General features: G+C 40.0%; 1 protein-coding gene across 26 annotated transcripts in view; it reads right to left on the bottom strand.

Moving 5' to 3' along the window:
* The window catches only part of CADPS (calcium dependent secretion activator), an 807,294-nt gene that overhangs the window by 229,710 nt on the left and 549,757 nt on the right, over positions 1-27,827 (bottom strand). For all 26 annotated transcript variants that reach the window (XM_081524519.1, XM_081524520.1, XM_081524495.1 and 23 more), the window contains 2 exons: positions 23,832-24,065; positions 19,694-19,815 (listed from right to left, as the gene is read on the bottom strand). In XM_081524519.1, the coding sequence (XP_081380645.1) occupies positions 19,694-19,815; positions 23,832-24,065 (356 nt within the window). The remainder of the gene's footprint in view (positions 1-19,693; positions 19,816-23,831; positions 24,066-27,827) is intronic.

The following is a 27,827-nucleotide window of genomic DNA, read 5'->3' as shown; positions in this document are numbered from 1 at the left end:
GTTTCAGTTTTTTGAATGTTGAGCTCCATGGACAGAGGAGCCTGGTGATCTTACTTGTTTACATACTTATTTTTATGTCTCCTCCCACTAGAATATAGGTTCTCTGAGGGCAGAGACTGTCTTGTTCATTGTTGTACTCCTATGGCTAAAGCAGTGTCTGGTTCATATTTTATATAAATGACTGCTGAATAAATAAGGAAACAGAATATGAATCAGTGCAGAACAACCAGAATAAATCAGGATGAAAAGTGGATCAAGAGATCTGTAACAGCCAGGCAGCAGAGTTGCATCAAACCATAGTTTTTGTTTTGGCTGCACTGACAATATTTTTGTATCTGCACTATCTCATTTTCTTTTTAAAATAAGTAATTCTAGGAAGAAATTTTAATCACTTGTCCCTTGATTAGGTTTAACCTCATGCAGAGAAAGTATGTACTTCTAATCAGCACCTTGGGTCTAAAAAATCATTGCAAATACTGCTGGTCTGGAGTTTTCTGTGATTTATCCTCACTTTTTAACAAGGTGCTTGATGTCGATTTCAAGAAACATGGTTTTAGTTACCCTGGCAACCTAGGTTTAGAATTAAGCCCTATTAACTGCCTATTTAGAGTGTCCTCAAGGTTATGTGCATTTCTCATCTTATTTCTTAAGTGCTCCATTTTGAATATGGGTCAAATCTTTTTCTTAGTTTACTTTTTAAAAAGAGATATAAAATTTCAAAAGGAAGAGAAAATTCTTTCCTCCAATTATATCTACGTCTGCATCTCAGTTATGTTTATATTGTTTTTTCTCTATATACTTATATAGAGGAAAATATATCTTTTTGCTATATATTTTTCTGTGTATAATACTTTTTCCTAGATCCTAGAAAAAATTAGGTATTAGATAATGAAGATGGTAGCTGATCTTAGGTTACTTTAATTAAAGCCAGTGGTATTAACCTTGGTTCCATGACTTGCCTGGCAGACATATTTTCACTTGAACTTAACACACAATGTGGATCCCAATAGGTTAAAAAAATGGACAAGGAACTAACTCCAAAACTCTATTCCAAACAGTACTCATATTGTTACTAGTTATTGCAGAAGATTTGGAAAATTTCTGCAACGAGTTGTGTCTGTTTCATGTGCCTTGTCTCTCCCTGTATAATTTAATCTGCAACTCTGTTTTCTCTTGATGCTTTACTCACCCAAGATCCTATACAAATATAACTAAGAAATTAATTCTTCTCACCTCAATGTATAAACACCACAATCAACGTAACCTGCTTGCTTAGTTACATCAACTGTTACTCTGCTGTTTATATAATAATTCTAATTGTGAGCTGTTTTTATGTATCCAGATAAATGGAGCAAATTCAGATTGTTCAGTGAGGCTGGAGAATGACCTTCATTTGAGCACAATGACTTGTTTGCTGTTTGTATACAAAGAACTGAATTGCATCTTAATTTGGGGCTTCCCAAATAGCTCAATTGGTAAAGAATCCGCCTGCAATGCAGGAGTTCCCAGTTCTATTCCTGGTTAAGGAAGATCCCCTGGAGAAGAGAAAGGCTACCCACTCCAGTATTCTGGCCTGGAGAATTCCATGGACGGTATAGTTCATGGGGTCGCAAAGAGTCAGACATGACTGAGCAACTTTCACTTCCAAGTTTAAAAGCTGCCAGGAATTCTCTGAGGCCCCAGAGACAAAGACAGCATCCTAATGGCTGAAGCTCCCAATAAATACACTCATCAAGTGACTATCAGTCGTATCCTCTCCCCAGCACCTTGCCTGTGGGGTGACAGAGGCTGAAAATCTGTGTTCACTTGAATAGGATGACCAACCACCCCAACGTGCCCCAGGACACAGGATATTTAGTGCTAAGACTGGCAAGCAAGTCCTGGGCAAACTGGGAGAGTTGGTCACTCTACTCACCAATAGGAAATAACTATGAACCATTTTCCCAGGAATTTCTCCAAAACAAACAACCATAAATGAATATAAAGATTTCCATACAAGGGTCTGTATCATGTGCCTACATTTGTGGAGTGTTAAGTACACATACTCATAGGTACAGAACTGCAAACTGGAAAAACACCATCAAAACATTTATGTTCACTATTGATAGATACTGGGATCATGAGTAAAAATTCTCCTTACAATTTCTCTCAATTTTTGGCAACATATGAATTTTTTGATCTGAAACATCAAATCTGATTTTTAAAACTAAGCCAATAATAAGAACTAACATGGTGCTTTATACCAAACAGAAAATATTATCTGATGTTTATGTACAAGATATGCACTTTCCACCCACACTTTTTCAGCAATTACACCTGGTAGGAGAATCCTAGGTCTAGGACTCCACTGTGAACCTGGAGTCAAACGTCATTTACTTAGATATAACTAAACATGGCTCTTAAGAAAGACTTGAAGTACTCAACACTCACATCGTTTACAGAGAGCTGCTGCCTCATTCGGTGACGTTGAGCCTGTTGTAGGTTACTTCTTGAAATCCTTTCACATTCATACCTCCCCAAGCACAGTGCAATCTGACTTTTACACCAAGCAGGGCATGTAAGCTTGAGGAGGAAGCAAATGCCTTTAATTTTCTCTTTTGGTTTGGTGTCAATGTCATCCTAATGTCAGCATGTAGCATTCTGTAAAAGGTGTATCTTTGATAAGGTGGAGAGAGAACAGATGTGGCACAGCTGTGGAGTAATCCTCACAGAGAACAGAAGACCCAGCCAGGGAACCGACCACCCCAGCTGTACATCCAGGACCCATGGGGTTGTAAGAGATGCCTGCTGACTGCAACTTACTCAAGGTCATTCACCAAGACATCGGCACCACAACGTATACACTGGCAAATAACGTGTGCAAAAGCAAGGTTTGGGGGGTAATAAACACCTACAAACGGGAGAACCAAGAGACAACAAGGGCTAGAATGCAACACAGTACTATGTCTGAGGGCACAGTACTCCCCTTGGAAAAGAGTAGAAAATGGGTATGAGGAGAGCCTTGGTTTGAGGTCCCAATGTATCTTTTTTTTTTAATTCAAGTATAGTTGGTTCACAATATTGTATTAGTTTCAGGTGTACAGCACAGTGATTCAGTCGTTTTTGCAGATTATATTCCACTATAAGTTTTTACAAGATATTGGATATAATTCCCTGAACTATACAGTAAATCCCATACAGCAATCCTTGTTGCTTATCTGTTTTATGAGTAGTAGCTTATACTTGTTAATCTCATACTTCTAATTTGTCCCAACTCTGTTCCTTTCCCCAAACCATAAGTTTGTTTTCTATAAGTCTGTCTCTGTTTTATTAATATATAGTCATCTGCATTCTTTTGTTAGATTCCACCTGTGACATCACATGGTATTTATTTTCCTCTGTCTGACTTCCGTCACTTAGCATGATAATCACTAGGTCCATCCATGTTGTGTTGCTGCAAATGACATCCTTTCATTCTTTCTCACGGCTGAGTCTCCACTGTCTGCATGTACCACATCTTGTTGAACTTGTCCCTTTCACTCCTGTTCCTGGGGACCAGCAGCCTCCATCATCTCCCACACGACTGCAACAGCCTACCAAATGCTGTCCCTGCTTCCACGACGGCCCATGAAGTCATTTTCCACACAGCAGCCAGAAGGATCTTTTAAACACATAAATACCATCAGATAACTTTCAGGCTTAAAATCTAAACTTCTGACCTTAGCCTCCAGACCCTGCGGGATCTACCTTCAGCCATCCTTGTTAACCTGCTTCTATCTCCCTTTGTCCTTGCTCTGCTCCAGCCCCTCTGGCTGTTTATCTGTCCCCCAAACATGTCAGTTTCTATTTAAGGGTCCCTGAACCCTCCAGTCTCTCTATCCAGCTCTTTGTCTGACCAGCTCCTTCTTGTTTAACCATCAACTCTTGGAGACGCTATCTGACCAACCTCATTCTAACAGCTGCTTCCTCCCAACTTGGTTAGTCTCCACCAAATCTCTTTGCATCCTTTCTTCACAGCAGACCTCAAGGGGCCCTAAACCTGCATTTTGGATGAAAAACAAATGGATTGAGGGTGACAAATAAATATCTGACTAAAGTTGAGTATTAACATCACAGAATAAGCTGTTGAGAATACAAGAATCAAGTAAAATTATATAAAAAAAAAAAAACCAGAGCTCCCATATGATCCAGCAGTCTCACTCTTGGGCACATATCTGGAGAGAAACAGAAGATAACTGTACCCCAATGTTTGCCGCAGCTCTATTCACAAAAGCCAGGACGTGGAAGGAACCTAAATGTCCATCTATGGTTGAATCGATAAAACGAGATGTGGTACATATATACAATGGAATATCACTCAGCCATAAAAAAAGAATGAAATAATGTTATCTGCAGCGACATAGATGGGCCTAGAGATTATCTTATTGAGTGAAGTAAGTCAGAAAGAGAAAAACAAACAGTGTATATTAATGCATATATGTGGAATCTAAAAAAAGGATGCAAATGAACTTATTTATGAAACAGAAATAGAGTCACAGATGTAGAAAACAAACTTAAGGTTATCAAGAGGGAAGATGGTTGGAAGGCTAATTGTAAGATAGGGATTGACATATACACACTACTATGTATAAAATAGATAACAATAAGTACCCACTGTATATCACTGGGAACTCTACTCTATAATGACCTATATGGGAAAAGAATCTAAAAAACTGGATATATGTATATGTATAACTGATTCACTTTGCTGTACAGCAGAAACTAACAACATTTTTAATCAACCATACTCCCATAAAAATTAATTAAAAATAATATGAAGAGATGTTAACACATTTAATCATTTATTTAAAAATATTATCCTGTATTTCTGAGAGGAAAGTATTATTATCACAATTCAGGAGCGTATTATTTTAAATTTGCAAAAACAAGTAATTTAGCTATTCTCATAATTTTATTATTATAGTTTTGATAGTAACAATTCAAGCTTCTGTTATTGTGGTGTAAGAACAATAATTTTCTAGCACTATCAGCTAAACACGTCCCCTTGGTGCTGTTATATGGCACATTTAAAGATGGATGCCAAAGAGATGTTTACTTTGCATTGAGCTTGGTGAAGAGGTAGAATATTTTGGGGTCAATTCTGACAGTGTGGGGAAATGTTAACAGTGAAAGCAAATAATTAAGCTTTCCTCCCTTTCAGATATCAACTGATTAATGTAAACTTAATCTTTTTTTGTATAATGTGATGAATGCTAGAACAGCAAATGGGTCTACCCAAAGATTAGAATTATGATATAGCCTAATCTTAATTTTTTTGCCTTGACAATTATTTAAATTTTACAACAATTTCTTGGCTCAAATGGAATATGATATTTATCCTAAAGATATCCAGTTATATTCTTTTTATAGTCACCTACTTATTTAACTCTTTGAAAATCTTAATTTTTTCCTGTAAAATAACATTTCAATGCTACTTTATTATGTTTACATTTGATAATAAATGTATGAGTGTATATATATCACTGACAGAGAATTTCAATATATAAAGCATATATAAACATTTTTTATTCTAATACACATTTGGAATGCTCACTTCTATTTCAGAATATGCACATATTAACAAAAAGCAGAATGATATATACCTTGCTTCTATCTCAGACAGTATCACACCAATTGCCTATGATGGCTATCTATATCACTGACCATGCTTAAGTACAAAGATGCCAGAGATGACTTTGAGATATCATCTGACTGTTAGGCATTCCAAAGGCAAGGCTAAAGCAAAGCTACACAGATTCTGACTGAACAGTAAGGCAAAAGACAAACTTTGATGCATCTCTACTCAATGACTTATGATGGCCTTTTCTATTGTTTGCCTGTCCCCTTAGATTGTGGGTGCCATTATGCTGGGATTTTTGCTTCGTTCACTGCTGTATCCTTAGCACCTTGCACATGGTTTAGCATATAGCAGCCACTCAGATAAACAAGATAAAAGGAAGAAAGGGCTAGATGAGTGAACAAAGGAGTGTGGAGAATGCTATCTTGGGCTCTGCTCCCTATGATCTGATTCTCCCCCTGACTGACAAATACTTGAGGGATCACCGAGTAGCAGGCCCACGGGGTGAATTCTGATCACAAATGACCAAAAGAGCACAATGAGTTCTTCCAGAGGTTGCCATGTCCAAAGACCAGGCTAGTTTCGAGGTGTGTCTTGTTTGGGGTCTCTCTAGGGTAGGAGAGTGAGAAAGAGAGAGAGAAGCGTTTTTCAGGTTTCAAATATTTGGCTCAACAGAAAATCGCCGAGTTCTGTTGCTGGAGTGGATAGCAGACACAACAGGGAGAAAAGCAAGGTGAGGAGGCACGGCAGAGCAGAACTAGGGCTGCCGACACTGACATTCCTGCCTCGGACTCCTCTTTCCTAACAATTCTCAAACACTGATATTGCAGCTCTACTGTACTGCTTGATATGTGAAGTAACAGTAGACAAGAGATCTCTGTATTACTTTTCTCTCTCTAGCAAATTTACAAAAGAAAAATCCGTAACAGCAGACCCCTGTCTTCATTAGATTGCATGGCCGCCTATTTGCTAAATGTCAAGATACTCTCAAATTTTCAAAACTTATTTTACCCTGTGATGTACCTAGTGATTCTTTGGAGGGGATGTGTGTAGTGTGTATATACTTTGTTAATACTTGAAAAGTAATAGTGGTTTGGTGTCAGGAAGCACTCACAAAATGGGTTCACTGTATTTTTTAAGCTTTTTTTCCTGTTCTTCTGGATGATTTGCAGCCATTTCTCTTCTTTCAGATATTGAGAACTCATATGAGTGGAGATATCTCTGCCACAGTGATATTTATGGCCATGAGTATTCTAAACAGGTTTCCAAGTCCATTCTACGGACCCACTTTTTTTTTTTTTTTTGGACCCACTTTTACCTTTGCCCAGAGTCCTTCACCATTTGCCGTTAAGGCTTAGACTTGAGTCAATGAAGATTTATTAACCATCATACGTGTAAGGCATTACAGGAAAACTAATTTAATACATGGATTTTAACAAGTCTGAGTAAAGAATCTATATATTGTTGGGGCTCAGAGGTGTGGTTACCCTATATGCCACAATAGCGCACTGATTATTGTTAAGAGTGATTTGAACAGTCAGTAGGAGGAAATGATGTAAAAACACACTCTGACTTCTCTCTTCCCCCCAACAGCAGGATATAAATCTCCCATGTAGCAGTATTTTCCATACACCAGGAGGATAGAAAGCATCCTGTCACTGAGCTGGTGGTTTAAGGCTAAGAAGACTATAAAAATACACTTTCTTGCTTCTTCATTAGTCTCCTACCCTAAGCAAAATCCCCCTTGTTAAATCTTCACAGATTAATAATTTGTTTGTCTATAAATGATATATAAATAGCCCAGTTTGGTCACTTTGGGGGACCTGTTTTTAATGAGACCTGTGTATATAAATTTACTTTTTTTCCTGTTAACCTGTCTTGTATCGATTTAATTATTCAACCAGCCAAAAGAGCTGAAGAGGGATGGTGGGGTGGCGGGAATTTGCCCTCCCCCAAAATGTAAATGAATACATTTCAAGGCAAACTACAAAAGAATATCTAATTGAAAGCGAAAGTATCTTAAACTTCTTTAGTTCACACCTCCTGACTTTGACAGCCTGTGCTGTTTTCCTCTCCATCCTGGCCCCAGTGATGGCAACAATAATTTTAAAGATAAGAATAATAGCCTTCCATTTGTGCCAGTGCTCAGCATATATTATTAAATAGATACCTCATCACAACTTTATAAGTATCATTAGCCTCATTTTACAGATGAAGAAACTGAGGTTCAGAAGGATTTAGTAACCTACCCACAGTAACAATGTCAGTGGCACAACTGGGGTCCAAGCTAGGATCGTCTCGGCTTTGGGTGACACAAATACCCAGGGGATATTTTGGGTGATACCAGGTCCTGTATGATCAGCTACATGCTGGACCATCTGTTCTCATGCACTGGAAAGCATTTTAGCAATAGAGCCCTTTCTCCTTTGGCAGACCTGGATCTTTGCTTTCCACGTACTTGGAATCCTATAACCTAGGTTAGGGGAGTTGTAGGATTTTAGCAAAGCCTGCCTAACTTTTCTAAGCTTCTTTTTTTATATGTAAGGAGGGGGAAATGACCATCTATTTCCTAACACTACCATGTGGGACTCACTGATATTCTACTGGGCTTTTGCTACTAGCAATGTTCTCAAGAGATTACAATATGCCATCCACTGGACTCCGCTCTTAGCTTGAATCATATTGCTTTTCAACATTAGTTCAACGGGGACAGGATGTATTACTGTCTCCATTTCAAATCAGAAGAAACTGGAGGCCAGTGAGGAGCATCCACTTGCCCAAGGTCACCCAGCGGGTGAGTGGTGAGGCTGGGATTCACACCCACTTCTGTGTGACTCTCCCATTTGGTAACAGGTGGCTCGGTGCCTGCCACCTGCTGTATTTTTATAAATGGTAGGAACGATTGTTATTGATAATGATTTCTGTGAGGAAGGATAAGGCTCAGCAGCAGCTCTCCTGGAATTCTGTAAGCACCTCCAGGGCAGGGGCCACCTCTTTGCAGACTTGCACACACAATAGCTCACAATGTGGCTCCCTATGGGCTGGAGTCTGCTGCTGAGCTAAGCGTCTGCACTGACGTGGAACACCAGTGAGACAGCACATTCATCACCATTTACATAGGGGCAGTGATTTAACCCACAGAAAACTGAGTTTATGGAAAGGAAATGAGCCTGTTAGACCATTCTGCTGAGTAGTTAATGCTAATTAAATGACTTTCTTTTAGGGGAGTGACTTCTTTCAGAAAGGTAGGGTAGCAGAAAGAGTTAAAAATACAGACTTTGCATTTGGCTCTAAGCTTAGCTCCGTATTATCTGTGCAACTTTGACCAAATCACTTAACCTCCCTGAATTGCAGCAGTTTTGTCAGTAAGATGGGGATGACAATAGTACCTATGTTATAATTTCAGTAGAGCATTAAAGAAGACATTGACTATGAAACACTTGGTACAGTACCTGGTCACAGAAAGTAATGGATCAATGTTAGTGATTACTATTTCAGACCCAGCTCACTTTTTTCCCCATCTCTCCCTTCTTCCCCCTAAATAAGAATGAAGCCATGATAACAACAGCTAACATGACTACTGTGTAACAGGTAGTGTTTTTAAGTGTTTTGTATATACTAATTTAATTTCCTCAAGAATGTGGGAAATGCGGCATGAAGGGGTGACCTGCCCAAGGTCACAGAGTTGAGATTCAAACCCAGCACTCTTCCTTCTCATTCTGACCTCCTGTGCATAACACAAGACTGCATTTGTGCACCGATGAATCTAAACCAAGCCTCTCATTTTCTTATTAGGGAGAATTTAGAGTTTCTGGGTTGTATCTCATTACTATAGGTAAGTGACTATATGACATTCCATCCTATATTCTCCCTGATCTCTAAATACCAACTATAGTGGTTTTTCACATTGGGCAATCGGCGAAGCCTTCTCCTGAGAGACTGAAGTACAGAATTGTGTTCTTCATACCCTCCTTGTGTTCAGTCATGTCCGACTCTTTGTGACCACATAGACTGTAGTCTGCCAGGCTCCTCTGTCCATGGGATTTCCCAAGCAAGAATATGGGAGTGGGTTGCCATTTCCTCCTCCAGGGGATCTTCCTGACCCAGGGATCGAACCCACATCTCTTGCATCTCCTGCAATGGCAGGAGAGTTCTTTACCACTAGCACCACCTGGGAAGCCTTGGGGAGACATATATTGAATTAGATTTCCACTGGACAATGATGGGCAATCAGTCCAGTTCTCTGATCACATCATCATCAGGTGTAATCGTCAAGTAACCTTTGGCAAGGTACTCGAGGAGCTGAGCGAGAAAGGAAATGGACCTACTGTCACTTAGTTCTGAAAGAGCTATCAAAAAATACACCCTTGTTTCATACCCAGCCAATGTAGGACTCTTAATGAAATCAGAACTTTCATGAATTTCTCACATCTGGATGGAGTATCACGGTCTAATTGCCAAACACCAGTCACCACATAATAATCCGATTCTGGAACTCCTATCAACTCTAGACATTTTAACCAACTTTATGTCATTGCCTGAAAATTCTGCATTAAGTTCTGCTATTATTGCTCTTCTCAGCATGAGCCAGATGAAGAAAAAAACAAAACAAAACTATACCACTCCTGAGGGAGAAGGTGTCTTGGATACCACTTATCAGGATGTGGTGAAGCTGGAAAGCTTGGTGACTTACATGAGAGAGGGCGGCTAACTGAGGATGGAGCCAGATGCAGCACTCAGAGTACCGTCTCCAAAGCTTATTCTCTAGCATCTGTTCATTTCTACTGTCCTGCTGCTTGTTGTTTTAGCAGCCAGCTTCCTTGCACCCTCCAGCTCACAAGCAAACACAAACTGGCTGTCAACACAAGTTGTGGCTTCTGGACCAGGCTTTCTGGTCTCTGAGCACTGCAAACTGTGATTAGAAATGTGCTTCCTCCCAACTCAGACATCTTCAGGGAGCCTAGCAAAACTGAATTTCTGGGTCAGTGCTGGCCTTTACCATTTATGATTTAATTAACTCTGAACGAAGCTAAGCCTTTTCCTCAGAAAGGAAAATCCATAGAAATGGCATCAAGTTTTCACTCAGTATTATACAACTGTCTTCTGGACTATGCCCTTGAGCTGGAGTTTCAAAAAAGGTAAACAATAAAGAAGCTGATTCTCAGGAGGCCTCACTCCCTTTCCCACGTGGTGGCTTTGCAGTTCTCAAAACTTAAAGTGGCTCCTGAAGAATTGATCACTCTGTGGTCCAGGCACGAGGATGTTTCCAGCCAGCTTTTTCAAGGCTTTACAACACTGGGGGGCCTGTCTGTATTATCTCCCAATTTATACTGATGCCTGGCCAACAGTAGGTGCTCTTATTTGTTGACCAAGACATCCGTAGTTTCGAGTTTACTCTGGTCCACAAAAAGGCTTCAGGTTTCAAGATGGAAACCCAATTGTACCCTCCCTCACTGGCTTAAAATCTTCCAATAGTTTCTCCACCATCTTAGAACGAAGTTCAAACTCTTCATGGCCTAGAAGGCCCTGAGTTGTCTGTCCTGCCTTGCTCTTTCGACTTCTATAGCACATTCCCCTCTGACTAATTTCTAGTCCCACTGCTCTCTTGTCAGTCCAGGAACACATTAAGCCCCTTCCCAACTCAAAGCCTTTACACATGCCATTCCTTATGCTGGGAATGCCTTTCCAGCTCTTCTAACGGCTGGGTCCTTCTCATCCTTCAGGTGTTATGTCACACATTACCAACTCTAAGTAGGCTGCCTTGGCCACGTGAGTACCCTACATCACTGTTACTTTTTACTGGAGCAGCCTGTTCATTTCTTACAGAACTGAATTACATTCTGTTTTTATCATGTGTATTCATTTATTCACTCGTTTACTGCTTGTGCCTTCTACTAGATTGTATACTCCAGGAGGGCAGGGCTTGATGTGCGAATCACAGCTGTAGCCCCAGCACTCGCTGGCCACAAGTAGAGCAGCCCCCATACACTTGTTGAGGGAATGTAAGTGCTACCCTTCGCATCATTCCCTTATACCTAAATTTCAAAAGGGCCATTCAGGAAATGCACTGTTTCCATTTAAACCATTCCAAGTACACAGGAAAAGATTTTTAGCTAAACTGAAGAAGGAAGTACCATTAAGAAGATGATGCATTAGACAAGAAATCAGAGGGCACGACTTCCTTTCTGACTTTGTAACTGACTTAATGTGGGGCAAATTTAATGGAACTGTGTTTCTATGAATAATTTGGGCATAATAAGCCCGGCCCACTCTGATTTATACCATTAGGATAAATAATATATTTCATAGAAGAAAAATGTTATAGCAAGTCTCTGTATTTTGTTCTTGTTCTTTTTCTTTTTTTTTATAAAAAATATGTTCTTATCAGATAAGATGCCATTAGAAAATGCTATGGCTATAGCACAGTAAACCATTGGGGTATTTTAGTTTTTTATTCTCTTGGAAAATGTCAGGAAATGGTTTGATCCTATTTTCAAATTCCCGAGAGTAATAAAATCCATATACCATGAAGCCCATGGTTTGTCAGGGAATAACAAAGTAGTTAAATAACAAAATACCAAGTGGCATTCTTGGCTTCAGTTCAGAAGAATATAATTTCAGAGAGCTAGCACAATGTTGGGCTGCTAACTCCAACTGCCTTTCTTTTCAGCAGAATTACTTAAATGTCTCTTGTATTTAGTCCTCAGCACATACGATGATTGGATGGTAACATGTACCATGTAAACCCACTGAGAAGGACAGTCACTTGGGGCGGCACCTTGTACTCAGGGAATATATCAGGTTTGCTCACACCATTTCTCCAAATTAATTTGCATATCATCTTTCCAATCTTTGCCATTTCCACATACCAACACAAGACAGTTACATGATTTCTTTTTTAAATCATACTTAGGTTCAGTTAAGTTCAGCTCAATCGCTCAGTCATGTCCGACTCTTTGCAACCCCATGAATCACAGCACGCCAGACTTCCCTGTCCATCACCAACTCCCCAAGCCTACTCAAACTCACGTCCATCGAGTCGGTGACGCCATCCAGTCATCATCCTCTGTCATCCCCTTCTTCTCCTGCCCCCAATCCTTCCCAGCATCAGGGTCTTTTCCAATGAGTCAACTCTTTGCATCAGGTGGCCAAAGTATCGGAGTTTAAGCTTCAACATGAGTCATTCCAATGAACACCCAGGACTGATCTCCTTTAGGATGGACTGGTTGGATCTCCTTGCAGTCCAAGGGACTCTCAAGAGTCTTCTCCAACACCACAGTTCAAAAGCATCAATTCTGTGGCGCTCAGCTTTCTTCACTGTCCAACTCTCACATCCATACATGACTACTGGAAAAACCACAGCCTTGACTAGATGGACCTTTGTTGGCAAAGTAATGTCTTTGATTTTTAATATGCTATCTAGGTTAGTCATAACTTTCCTTAATTTCATGGCTGCAGTTAACATCTGCCGTGATTTTGGAGCCCCAAAAAATAAAGTCTGACACTGTTTCCACTGTTTCCCCAACTATTTCCCATGAAATGATGGGACCAGATGCCATGATCTTAGTTTTCTGAATGTTGAGCTTGAAGCCAACTTTTTCACGCTCCTCTTTCACTACTATCAAGAGGGTTTTTAGTTCCTCTTCACTTTCTGCCATAAGGGTGGTGTCATCTGCACATCTGAGGTTATTGATATTTCTCCCAGCAATCTTGATTCCAGCTTGTGCTTCCTCCAGCCCAGCGTTTCTCATGATGTACTTTGCATATAAGTTAAATAAGCAGGGTGAATATACAGTCTTGGCGTACTCCTTTCCCGATTTGGAACAAGTCTGTTGCATGTCCAGTTCTAACTGTTGCTTCCTGACATGCATACAGGTTTCTCAACAGGCAGGTCAGGTGGTCTGGTATTCCCATCTCTTTCAGAGTTTTCCACAGTTTATTGTGATCCACACAGTCAAAGGCTTTGGCATAGTCAATAAAGCAGAAATAGATGTTTTTCTGGAACTCTCTCACTTTTTTGATGATCCAGCGGATGTTTGCAATTTGATCTCTGGTTCCTCTGCCTTTTCTAAATCCAGCTTGAACATCTGGAAGTTCACGGTTCACATATTGCTTAAGCCTGGCTTGGAGAATTTTGAGCATTACTTTACTAGCGTGTGAGATGAGTGCAATTGTACGGTAGTTTGAGCATTCTTTGGGATTGGGATGCAAACTGACCTTTTCCAGTCCTGTGGCCACTGCTGAGTTTTCCAAATTTGCTGGCATATTGAGTGCAGCACTTTCATAGTGTCATCTTTCAGGATTTGAAATAGCTCAACTGGAATTCCATCACCTCCACTAGCTTTGTTCGTAGTGATGCTTCCTAAGGCCCACTTGACTTCATATTCCAGGATGTCTGGCTCTAGGTGAGTAATCACACCATCGTGATTATCTGGGTCGTGAAGATCTTTTTTGTACAGTTCTTCTGTGTATTCTTGCCACCTCTTCTTAATATCTTCTGCTTCTGTCAGGTCCATACCATTTCTGTCCTTTATTGAGCCCATCTTTGCATGAAATGTTGTTCCCTTGGTATCTCTAATTTTCTTGAAGAGATCTCTAGTCTTTCCCATTCTATTGTTTTCCTCTATTTCTTTGCATGGATCGCTGAGGACGGCTCTCTTATCTCTCCTTGCTATTCTTTGGGACTCTGCATTCAAATGGGTATATCTTTCCTTTTCTCCTTTGCTTTTGGCTTGTCTTCTTTTCACAGCTATTTGTAAGGTCTCCTCAGATTAAAGATTTACCAGAACCAATAAAGCTTTCTCCTTGACTTGATCCGAAAAACTGAAAGATACACGGAGGGGTAACTTCCTTCTCATATGACTTGATGTTACTCAATTCTATGTCTTCCTAACACCTAACATGATCTCTGTTATCAGCAGTGTAAGAGTGCTACCCTTCAAAAAACACTGCCTTTGAAGATCTAAATAGACATTTCTCCAAATAAAACACACAGATGGCTAAAAAGCACATGAACAGATGCTTAACACCACTAATTATTAGAGAACTGCAAATCAAAACTAAAATATGGTATCACCTCATACCAGTTAGAATGGCCATCATGAAAAAATCTACAAATAACAAATGCTAGAGAGGGTGTGGAGAAAAGGGAACCGTCCTTCACTATTAGTGGGAATGTAAACTGGTAAGAGCCACTATGGAGAACAGTAGAGAGGTTCCTTGAAAAACTAAAAACAGAACTATCATATAATTCAGCAATCCTGCTCTGGGGGATATAGCTGGAGAAAACACTAATTTGAAAAGATATATGCACCCCAATGTTCACAACAGCACTATTTACAATAGCCAAGACATGGAAGCAACCTGTCCACTAACAACTGAATGGATAAAGAAGTGGTATATACACACAATGGAATATAACCCAGCCATAAAAAAGAAAGAAATAATGCTATTTGCAGCAACATGAATGGACCTAGAGATGATCATACTAGGTTAAGTAAAATCAGAAACAGAAAAATAGACACCATATGATATCACTTATATGTGGAATCTAAAATATGACATAAATGAACTTATCCACAAAACAGAAACAGACTCACAGACTGAGAAAACAAACTTGCAATTACCAAAGCAGAAGGTTGGGGAGGGAAAAATCAGGAGTTTTGTTTTAGTGGAGACAAATTATTATATATAAAATAGATAACCAACAAGGACCTACTGTATAGCACAGGAAGCTATACTCAGCACCTTGAAATGAGCTAGAATTGAAGAGAATATTAAAAAGAATATATAACTGAATTACTTTGCTGTACACCAGAAACTAACACAACATTGTAAATCCATTATATTTCAATAAAAAGTAAAAAAGAATAAAAACACTACCTTATGGTAAGAAAATTCCTCTGCTCTATTTCACAGGAGGTGGGCAAATATATCTGAGTTCTTGAAACCACAAAGTCTTTCCCTTCTCCATTTCCATGCCTTCCTGAGACTGCTCATTGAAAAATGGGATTCCAATGACTCCTGCCCTGCCTCAGCACCCTCATCAGTTTTCTACCAGAAGCAGAAATGGTATGTTGCAAATGAAGGCAATATTTTTTAAAGTAAGTATATCTCTTGAAAAAATCTGATCATATATTTTGGCTTCCTACTTCAAAAACCCAGGAGAGGAGGACAACAGAATTGAGAGGATATATGGTCTGCTTCAGAATAACCCACACGTAGCCAAGAGACTGATGCAGTGAAAGATGAGAAGGGCCTACACATACACACTCAGACACATTTTTTCCAACCATACAATATATTTCACTCATGAATACAGCATTCTTATAATATGCACCTAATTCAAAATGACCACCTGGGGGCAGGGCTCTGGTTGTAACAGAAGATGCAACCTTGATAAAGGAGGTGAGAGAGCTGGAACCCTCCACTTCTAGGTGTAAACAATACAGAGCAGCATTTTCAGCGGATGCTAACAGGGGTTAGTTGAATAACATTTGGGAAACTCATGGATAAACAAAAAACAAGACTTATTTTTCTTTTGTCAATCTTCAAAGCCTTTAAAATGCCAGTGTGCACTGTGAACAATGCAGAAAGAAATGCAATGCCTTGCATTTCCCAAAGTCACTTGACCATGACACCACTCTCCCGTCTTTGGTTTTTTTTTGGATTATTCTATACATTAGAGTTTCAAAAAAATACTCTTGGACAAACTGGGTTATGTATTATACTCCTGAATTTCTGACTGTACTTGGAAAAAAAGAAAAAGCCAAATTCCTTATAGGGTAGGACGTCATAGGATAAGATATTAGAGTTCCAGCAAATGGGTAAAATACTTGGTAGCAGCAACAATAGAATTTATAAGTACTAAATAAAACAAGCTTCAATGGAATGCTGGCTTTAGAATGTGTCAATAGAGTATGGGCATAGTTGGTCGTAGGAATAGTCAGAGACAAGAATCGGAAGATGAATGGGGCAGGAAAAGGGCTAAATTTGTCAGATGATGAAGTGGAGTTATTAGGGCAGATGAAAGATGACCCTCCAAAGGGCACTTTTTGGAGTAATCAAAATCAAGTAGCAGAGATGACAGTTAGAGATTAGTAATGGGAAAAACTGTGAGCAGAAGCAAGGAAGAAAGGAGAAGAAATACAAGCTTCAGAGAAACAAAATGATGAAGAGGATTCTAAGTACGTCCAAATGAGAGGGAAGAAGGAAATGCGCCTGCCTGAACATGCACAGGCTCCTTCATCCTGTCAGAAGAAACTGGAGGCAGAGGAGCAGTATTAGCAGTGACCTATGATGAAGAAAAAGGCAAAGAGAGAAGTGGAAAAACAGCTGTGGCTTTAGAAGACAGATGAGCAGAGGTTACAAGGAGACTTTATACAGGAAGGAGAAAGGAGGAGACAGGAAGAATCATGAACTTCAGCAGACCTCTGTGAGACACTCTAGAAACAGCAAACACAGGGCGCTCGCACCTCCTTTATCATATTCATCACTCTTTATTTTCCTCTGGATATAGATCTGGCTTCAGAACCCTTCTCAAAACAGCACTCTATTTAGCCACTACTGACTGATCTGACCTGATGCTAGCTAGCTATGAAAGCTGTGCTCTTATGGTATCAAAAAACAAAAAATGCAAATAAGCCCTCTATGGGGTTCTGCTAATACCTACTCACTGACTGAAGAGTAATAAAGAAAAAACTTAACTTCTAGCCAGAAAAGCAAAATGCTTCAGTGTGAGATGTTTATAAATATGGACATAATAATGCACATGTATGGTAGTGAGTAAATGTATATGTGAAACATCAGCATTTCAAATAGGTAGACCAAAGCATTCAATATCTATAATCTGAAACTCTGTTTTAAGTATTCATATGCACATGAAAATCGGCTCATCCTTCACCTTGGCAACTGAAACCTTTAAACCCAATAAACTGATATGAATTACATTTTGAGTTAAGATAGCTGATATTAAACAGCATGTTCAAATAATCAGAGTTCTCTCCTTCCTCTCTACATATGACATTATATTGGGCTCAACTTTTTTTTTTTTTAATAAATTTATTTATTTTAGTTGGGGGCTAATTACTTTATAATATTGTAGTAGTTTTTGCCATACATTGACATGAATCAGCCATGGGTTTACATGTGTTCCCCTTCCTGGACCCCCCACCCACCTCCCTCCCCATCCCATCCCTCTGGGTCATCCCATTGCCCCAGCCCTGAGCATTTGTCTCATGCATCGAACATGGAATGGTGTTCTGTTTCACATATGATAATATACATGTTTCCATGCTATTCTCCCAGAACGTCCCACCCTCACCTTCTCCCTCAGAGTCCACAAGACTGTTCATGCATCTGTGTCTCTTATTCTGCCTCGCACATAGGGTTATCGTTACCATCTTTCAAATTCCATATATAAACTTCTTAAAAGGTTAGCATGAACACCAAAGAAGTTTTTTTTCCTACCGCATGACACATTTTTCAAAAGCAAATATAAATAAGGAAACAACCTAATAGCATTGATTATGATCAGGGTATGGTGACAACTGGGGGAAAAATTTGGATTTTTATCAATGGTGATAAGAAAGAAACTGCAGTCATTTTCAGTCTGAAACTAAATTTTTAAAAAGGGAGGAAGGATGGAATGTGACAAGTTGCTTTGGTTCCCATTTCCTCCTCCACACGCTCGTTAATTTCAGCCAGATCTGAGCATCTGAGGCCTCTGCGTATTCATACAAAGAACCACTTGAAGACACACAATGCCCTCAGATTTTCCCTAGTCAGGGAAACATTCAGTGCTTTCTTTGAACTATTTTGTTTGTCAGTACCTTATTCATGTTCTGCCAAACAGCTCATAATTCTTTGAGGGAGGAGAGCTGCTGTTAGGGGTTATCCTTTTTATGACTTTATTCTGAATTAACAACAATAAAAAAGATGTTCATTATCCTAGGCTGGTTTAACTGAGATAGAAAAGGAGAGAGGCAGTGGGAGGGAGGGAAGAGAACAGTGATCTCTCAAGAATTTTTTGCAGCCTGAGTGTCTATTGATCCAAATACATTCATCATCATAGCTCCTGGGAATCAATGCAATAGAATCCTAAGTGGCCTCCTACATTGACTCCAGCCCTTTTTACGGCAGCCAGGGTAATCCTCTCAAAACACATGTCTAATCATACATGCCTATCCTTCCTCTCTGTGGTCTAGCAAGGTTCTTCGTGGTGTGGCCCCTTCCTGTCTTGTTGCAGATTATGGCATATCTTGTTCTCTGGACTCCAGCCTCACTGACCTTCTTTCATTGCTGCCATGCCACAGGGCCTCTGCTGACCACAGGTCCTTTGCACAAGCTGACTCTGCGTGGAATGCTCTTTCTACTTCCAACTCCTTTGCTCAGCTTTTACAATACTAGCCTAAATGTCTTATAACTTCTCAAAGGCCTGCTCTGAATCTGTCTCTACACACTGGTTCAGGTTCCCCTGATGTCTCCTCACAAAGCACTCCTTCTTTCTCAGCATTTCTATCTATTTGTAGCTGTAAATTTGTGAGACTCTTTCTGTTCCCCCACTCAACAGAGACTACTTTTCTCTCCACTGTGCAACCATGCACTGTACACACACACAGTGAGCCCTTAATAAATATGTGTTTACCTAACAAATTAATGGATTGTGCCTCATGTCATGTACTGCTTAGCTGATATATTCGTAACTGTGGCACACAGAGAAAGATTTATTTTGAAAAAAATGCTTATACTGTAAACCAAATATTATTTAGTAAATATAATAAAAAAATTCTATCAAGCTTCCCTGCATATATCCTACTGAAACCAGCAGGTGGTGACTAAACTCTGTCAGGTAAATACATAAAATCTCCAGAAAGGAGACTGTATCTCACATTTCCTTCTGTTCTCTGCTCTGAAGGAATGGAATCCTTATTAAGGCTGCTAAGTGAAAATGTAGTCAAGTCATTCTGTTTGGAGAGTAAACAAGGTGGATGTCACTATTATCTTCTAGGGGAAGCAATCTTCAACTTGGGAGTTGGCCAAAATGATGCCAATGAGAAGAACCACCTGGAAGGTGAACCATGGAGAAACATAACTTACGTTGGTTTTGAAGCCTCGGCCTGGTCAGTCTGTAGTTTCTCTCCTCCTTCCACCTCCATCGTGCAATATACAATGCGATTTGGAGCTAAGGATTTGAGTCCTTGGACTTCCATGATCACCACCTGCAAACAGAATCACACAGAGCAGAGGTTACTGTCAAAGTCTATGGACAGCACCAGCCAGAGGAAAATAGATATGTTAAGACCTGTCTCATGCATATACACAAAACCCCAACAGGTATCTGAGAACTTCAAACAGGTTTCTACCAGCCATGTTGGGACATGTCCAGCACAAAGATGCAATTCTTCATAGTGTAGTAGCTTATTGCCTCCCAGATGGAAAGACACGGTTCAGTAACTCAGAGGCACACAGGAGGCAGATTAAATGGAATGGGCTACTCTTTCCTGTGTTAAAAACACATAAGATCTTGATTTTTCATTTCCACAAGAAATAGACTCTGCTATTTAAAAAAAATATAGAGTCTAGCTTTTAACTCAGAACCTGATGGAGACATAGGCCAAGACATTCACTTTCCTCTTTACAAAAAAGTAAGTGATAACATAAGTGTTAAGATAAAGGGCAAGTACCATTTGGCATGAGAATTAGAGATGCAAAAGTGAGTGATGGGGACTGTGGCAAACTGGAGAGCTCCATTTAAAGGGGGCAGTTGCTACTTTGCTACAGCCCCTGTTGCCTTGCTTTACTTCAGTCTAGAGGTAAATGGATTGCCAAATACTCCAGCTTCTGCTACCAGAAAATGGAAACCTGAATCACAGTCAAAGTTAGAAATCTGAACTTGAAATTGTGACAATAATTTTAAGAGAGAAAATAAACAAATTCTGTGCAGGCTAACACTGTAGAGTGAAAAAAAAAGCCTACAGTGATGAAAAGGCTGGGTTTGGATTGACCAAGTTATATTATTTACAACTCCTGGCATTTCCCACCACTACCCTCCAACTCCATTCAATCACCTGCTATTCATATGTAGTGGTACACACTGCCACTCATCAGAGGGAAGGGAGCAGAGAAGAGAGAAGAGGAGAAGACACTGATTTAAAAATCAGGAACAAATGACTTGCATCAGAGATCAATAAAGACCAAGGGATATTAACAAATCACTGACTTGTACTCCACAAGAGCTAATGGCATTATACAAGAAGAAGGGTATGGATGTGCAAAAAATGTACACTTCTTTAATGGACTTTATTCAAAGAAGCCTAACACAATAGGGTCTGCATTGCCTCAGGATTCACAAGTCAATTTTCTGCATAATAGCCCAGGGATTCTCAAATTCACTATGATTCAGAATCGCCTAGAAGGATAAGCCAGACACTGCTGGGCTTCACCCCCTTAGCTGCTGACAAGCAGGTCTTCGGTAGAGCCCAAGACTTCTCATCTGTAACTAGTTCCCTGGTGATGCAGATACTGATACTGCAGATCCAGAAGCGAGTATACCACTCATCAGATACTGGGCAAATCTTGACCATCAAGTCACTCTACTTTTAAATCTCCTGAGCCTCAGTTTCCTCATCTGTAGAGTGGGGATAATGGTACAGGTTCTCTCTCTCTCTACGGCTACTGTGTGAGGATCTAATGAGATGATGCATGTAACTGAACATCCTTTAACTAGGTGGAAAGAACCACCAAAGGAAAAAATGAGAGGCACTAGGGAAAGAACACAATTTTTGGAGTTTTAAAGATCTGAGTTCCAATCCTGAACCTGCATCTTCACTAGCTGTGTAATGACTGGATCTTAAGTACTCCAAGGCTTTGTTTCCATTACTGAAAATGCCTTGAAGGGTTGTTGTGAGGATTCACTGAGTGAATGATGGTGAAGGATTCTACAGATACCTACTGCTTTTCATCAGAACACTTCTCCCCAACCACCACCTGCCCAAGGACACTCCCCTTGTATTCCTGGACATCAGTTCTCTTGCTTCAGGTAACTGTTCTCTTCTGTCCCTTCCAGCCATGCAATTCTATAATTACATAAAATATATCTGGTACAAGCCTGCGAATTCAAACCTAGTCTGCCCTGATGAGATCCTCTCACAGTCTTCTCTCTCTACCTCTTTTTAGCCCCCCTCGCTGTGTCCACCAAAACATATTCACAAACAGATACACAAGGCCTTCTGTTGCTGACTTAGAATGATGAGCAATTTAGCGTTCTAATTACAAAGCATTTGGGAAACCTAGGGCGTTTCATTTTGTACTTGCGCTTACAAGTTGCAGCCTGTTTGAATCGTGTACACGTGGGAGTACGGCTGGGGACTCACCCACATCCCTATTTTTGACAATCAGCTGTTTAATATTGAGTGTTGATAAAGAATTAGAAAATTACAGATTTAAAAGCTTCATGAAAATCAATAAACCACTTTCCCCTCACCTTTTAGTAGGAAGACAAGAGGCAGTAGGGAATAAATTGCCACCTTTAATTGGCAATAATCAAATTCAAAGACACCTAAGAAAAACCATTCAGTATCTCAGGTGGCAGTATTAAAAAAAGGAAGGAAGTTTGTGTGAAATTACACTGGTGATTTTTTCATGCACCAAGTGCTCTATATTTAACTGAATACTGCCTCTTCCACTTGCAAAACACATGTTGAAAATACTGCAGTGTGACTATCCCAATCTGAACTGAGCACAGTAAAACAATTCACAGCAAGCCTTAATGATGTTCTAGAATGTTAATTTAATCTTTACAAATTTTAATTAAATCTATAGAAATTTGATCTATTCTCTTAGTTTCCTTTCTTGCATTATCATAAAATCCTTACAGAGTCATGAGCTTTCATATTTTATGAATGGCTCTCCAACTTTGGGGCATGTAAGGAGTGCCTGGATAGCTCCTTAAAACGCATGTTCCAGGGCTATGCTCCGTGTGATTTTATTCCTGACAAATTTATTGAGGCATGTTTTACATATCATATAATTCACCATTTCAAGTGCAAAATATGATAATTTCAATAAATTTATTAGGTTGTACAACCATCATAACAAATCACTGCTTGGAACATTTTTCTCTCTCCCAATAAGTTTCCTTATGATCATTTCTACCTCCTGTCCTAGGCAACACTAACCTACTTTCAGTTTCTGGATATGTGCCTTTTCTGGACATTTCATATCAATGGCATCAAATAATATGTGGCCTCTTGCATCTGGCTTCTTTCACGAAGCATAATGTTTTGGAGGTTTGTCTATATTTTAAAAAATGTATCAGTAGCTTATTATCTTTTAACTGGTGAAGAGAATTCTATGGATGTATCACATTTTTGTCTATTTATTCACCTGTTGATAGACATTTAGATTGTTTCCATTTTTCGCTATACTGAATAATGCTGCTATAAACATTTGTGAGCAAGTCTTTGTGGAGACATGTATTTTCATCTCTCTAGGGCAGATATCTAACAGTGGAATTGTTGGATCACCTGGTAATTTTATGCTTACTATTTTGAAAAACCACAAAGCTATTTTCAAAAGTGGCCACACCATTTTATATTCTCCTCCTCTAGAGATTTGGGTCAACAGTTCTGAGGGTGCTGGAATTTGCACACTGAACCAGTTTTTAATAATTCTGATGCAGTTAGATCAGATCCACTCCTTACACTGCATGTATGATAAACAAACATGTGAGTCAAAATGACAGAGAACTACTGACATGTTCAGTCTTCTGCCATAATTCTTTCCTGGGGTGATGAGACAAACCAAACAAGTCTCCACTTCAACAAGGGCCTTTCTATGGGGAAGCCAATGGGAGAGATAATTGGAGAGAAAACTGTCAACCTACCATGAAATGAAGCTAGATTGTTTGTTTTTTTTTGAACATGGGTTACCAAAATGTTAAACTTTCTAAACTGTACAAGATATTTACAAAACCCTTCAGAATTGCTTTAAGATGGGCAAAGTAATTCAACATTAAATTTAGTAGGTGGTTCTTAAGATTGCATTTCCTAAGGAAAAGGGTGGTCTCCTGGAGATGGGAAATTACTCGCTGATTAGCTGACCCATGCCTAGCAAGCTGTTATTTTAATAACTGCTCCTAGGGAGCAAAACGGAGAACAAGCTGATTGTGATGCATCTAATCACCCTGGTCTGGCCTGCTCTGCCAGGAAGCTCTCAAAGATTTAGGGCTTTTTACCTCCAAGGAGAAAGACAGCACGACGTCTGATTTGGATAGCTGGTTCTCACTCTCCTCACCCATGTCAATGATGGAAGCATTGTGGCTGCGTTTGAGTTTCTGAAGCTTGAACTCGCCGCCTTTGGACACTGGCATGCTCTCCAAATTAGCCATGAGCAGGTTGACGGATGACTTCAGCTCCTCAATGTACATATTTTCCATTTCTTTGGATACGAACTTGGGAAATTTGCGTTCCTTGTAAAGAAAAAGAAAGGAATGAGCCATGGAATAAATAAAGATTTGATTTACATAAAAGATTTTCGTCTTTCAGCCCTGAGTTCTGATGACATCTACCACTAGTGAAATTTTCCAAGATACTATGGCACATGCTAGAAAAATGTTCAGTCGAGTTGAGTAGACAGCTGCCTGCCTTCTAGTTATTTATCATCTCTAACAGGTAAGAAACACATAATATATAGTAAGAAAGAGAGAAATGTTTTATTATAGTTCTATCTTTTTCCCCCAGTTATCTCCAGAATATTTGATTTATGGAATGAAAAATGGGATGATATTTTTTCAAATCTGGTTTCAAATCAAACAGTTTTTCTTTTTTAGGAAAATGCAGTCAGTTGTTTTCAAGTTGAGGAGACAGAAAGACACCTTATTTCTGGATATCTATAGAGATTTTCTCACATGAATAATTCAAAAGGAGCTCATTTGAGATGTTTCAAATGTAGCCTGTGGCTATTTCTAAGAGGAATAGTTAACTGTTTTCAAGAAAAATTAATGAAGTGATGAAAACATGATTAAAATTCCTTAGAGAAGAAGATAAAATAACTCAGTATCAGAACTAACTCTCTGTTTTTGTTTTTTGCCTTTTTTTTGACCACCCCGTGCAGCATGTTGGGATCATTGAACCCACACTGCCTGCGGAAGTGTGGAGTCCAAGCCACTGGACCACTGGGAAAGTCCCCTATTTTTCCCTTTCTTAAGAGTTCAGTTGTAATGGCAACTTGCTTTAGCCAGGCTGTGCTTCTTCACAGCTCTAAGTTGTCTAGATGTCTCAAATGAGTAGACTCTGGATCAATCCCTTTCTCAAAGAATCAGCTCTCCGCAGTCCAGCTCCATAACTGAGCAGGTGAAGGGCAAGTCAAATCAGTTTGACGTCTTTTTTTTTTTTTTTTGCAAGTGACAAAAAAATCCAATTTGAACTGACTTAAACAATGAAAGGAATGTATTGGTTTGAAAATGTCCTAGGGTAGCACCAGCTTCCGACAAGGCTGGAATCAGGAGTCAGATAATATCATTATAACTGAGTTTTTCCTTCAAAACTGGGTTTGGGTTTCTCTGAGTTGGCTTCATGCTCAGTCTGGCTCCTCTTTATGTCATAAAAAGGTAGTTAAAGCCCTATACCTCACAATACCACAGCACCCTATCTAAAGAAAGAGTGAACATCTCTCGTGATGCTCACAGAAGATGGAGCATCTTTATCTCAGAATTCTCAGAACTCTGATTGATGTGCATACCCTGAACCAGTCTCCATGGCCAGTGGTGAGTCATGTTGAATTGCTTAGACCTGAGTTATGTCTTCCATCTCTGTGGCTCAGGGTAGAACTCCACCTGGATCACAGGGAACACGGATTGGAAACATCAAGGTAGATAATATGATGGAAGTAGATGAGAGGTGAAGTCTTCCTGAAAGATTCAGGGGTGGCTTTCCAGAGAAGGTGACCCTTGGGCTGAGAGTGTGATGGATGAGGATGAGTTTGACACTGGGTTGATGTGGCTGAGACAGGGCCACTTGTGTTTGCTGATTTTCCAAGAAAAATAAAACAGGCAACCATAAATCCAAGGTCGTCTATATAAGCTAAACACGGTTGCAAATATTTCCCCATCTCTTTTTGAACATGGTGCTTTTTACAAGTGAAGAGAAGGATGAGGTAACTTAATTTATGTTAAGGCTGCCAAGCAGCAAAGGTTACATAATAATAGCCTGCAGGCTGTTACATTCATATATCTCCTTCCTCCTTATATTTGGGCCCAAACCTCATATCTCTAGGGGATATTGGGGGAGCTGGGTAAGTGATGTCTTTAATTTGTACTAGAAGCAGCTGGCCCTGCAGTTGCCATGGAGATGGAGAGAAAACCATCCTGACTAGGAAGTGGGTTCTTTCCTGCCAATCAGCCTTACTATCAAGTGTGATCCCTCATCACACACATCTTTGGGACTCACTGAAGGCCTTTTAATTTGAAAGGCCTTGAAACTCTGCCACAGTCTGGAAACTCTGGAAGAAGACTCAGTGGTTACAGACACCACCACTCTGGCCCAGAGGTGGCTTCCATCAAACTTTGGACAGCAGAATATTGGAAAAATCCAGAGTGATCACTCCTCCCAGAACTTGGACAGTTCCTAACGACAGCATAAAAACAGGCTCATAAAACTGAAGTCTGCAAAGGAAAACAAGGCCAATTTCTGCTCTGAGTACTTAAGCCTTGAGACGCAATAGCATTCTGTCAATCTCGCTGAGGTTCTAAAGTGGTGTCTTCAGCAGCACACCCATTATAAACACATTTCAAAGCTGAAGTTGTGCCAAAATAAGGAAAATGTAGTTGTCCATCTCAATTGCTACGTCCCCAAGCATAAAAGTAAATCAGCCTTGACAAAAGGATTGTTTATTCATATTGCTCTATGAAAGACACAGCACACGGGTGGAGAAAGTCTCCCACAGAAATTCTCTGCCGGTCATTCATTTTGGTTTTGGGATGATAACACTCCACAGTGGGGATGGCCTCCCAAGGACAATTCCTTCCAGAGTTACTGATGCTCACACACTGAGGGATTTGGGGAGCATCTTGACAATAGCATTTGAAAGTGCTAACAGCTCTGTCAGTCATCTGCTTTGCTTTTATGTCTCTTCATTTTCACTCATACAGAATGAAGCAGCTACATGTAAAAGCTGGCAAGGGTACTCGGATAAAGAATCCTTAGACCCCACAGGCACAAATGACATTGTAGATGGTCAGAAGGAAGGCTGTGGTACAAGGACACTCTCTAGATGTGGAGCTTGCCTACAGACATGCCAAGTCAGTACAATTTCTCAGATCCTTCCTGCGCTCCTAGCACCCGTTAGATAGTATGGCTGTCACTGGGAATGAAAGAGTCAGCTGAGAGGTAGGTGTCCAAGGTTGGGGGGATCGCCAGAAAGTGACCAGGCACCACGTGACCCATGTGGTATGAGAGGCACGTGCAGGTCCAAAGGGGCACCGAGGAGCCTTATCCAGTCCACGCTGGTGAAACAGACTCGCCTGGACTCCTGGGTCTGCCATTCACTAGTTATGTGACTTTGACCAGGTTTCTTCACCTGTCTGAGTAACAGTGTTTATACCTGAAATGTGAATGACAAACCTTAAGAAGTTATTGTGATGAGTAAGAGATAATAAACATTAATACTTTTTGACCACTGAGCATTCATACACATACATATATATGTATACATATATACTCAGCCCATATATATACATATACAGTACTCAGCAGAGCATGGGCCAGAGCCAAGTCCTCCACAGCAGTGGCCACCCCACCATCACCAGCCAATGTGGCCTGTACGATGCTGGGCGACGGGTGAAGCGTAGGGAGTGATGGGGGAAGGGCGAGTGTGTTAAAGGAGAGAAAGGAGGTCTTGGTAGTAATTGTCAAAATCAGCATCACAGATACTAGAAAGCATTTGGGGTACAGGTAGTATAGCTTTCTGGATTGGTTCTTTTACTCAAAGCCGTACTTAAGTGGCTTCATTGCACTTCCTAGCTTTTATGAATTACACAGACTTACTTTCCCTTGAATGAACCTCCCTGGCATTTAGATTTTTCTTTGAAGTCAGATTCCCCTGGGTTCTTAGCTACCTGTCAAAGGTCAGAGTCAGGGAGATGCTCCCTACACACATTTTTCAGGAAAAAAATTGAACTAAATTACTATATGCTTGGACACTGCGCTACTTTATGACCCAGGATAGACGCCAG

The sequence above is a fragment of the Giraffa tippelskirchi genome, chromosome 9, assembly GCF_054371585.1.
Source record: "Giraffa tippelskirchi isolate mGirTip1 chromosome 9, T2T-mGirTip1v1.2.pri, whole genome shotgun sequence".
NCBI lineage: Eukaryota > Metazoa > Chordata > Mammalia > Artiodactyla > Giraffidae > Giraffa > Giraffa tippelskirchi.
The sequence above is the reverse complement of the archived record's forward strand: the minus strand, read 5'-3'. Positions and strand labels throughout refer to the sequence as shown.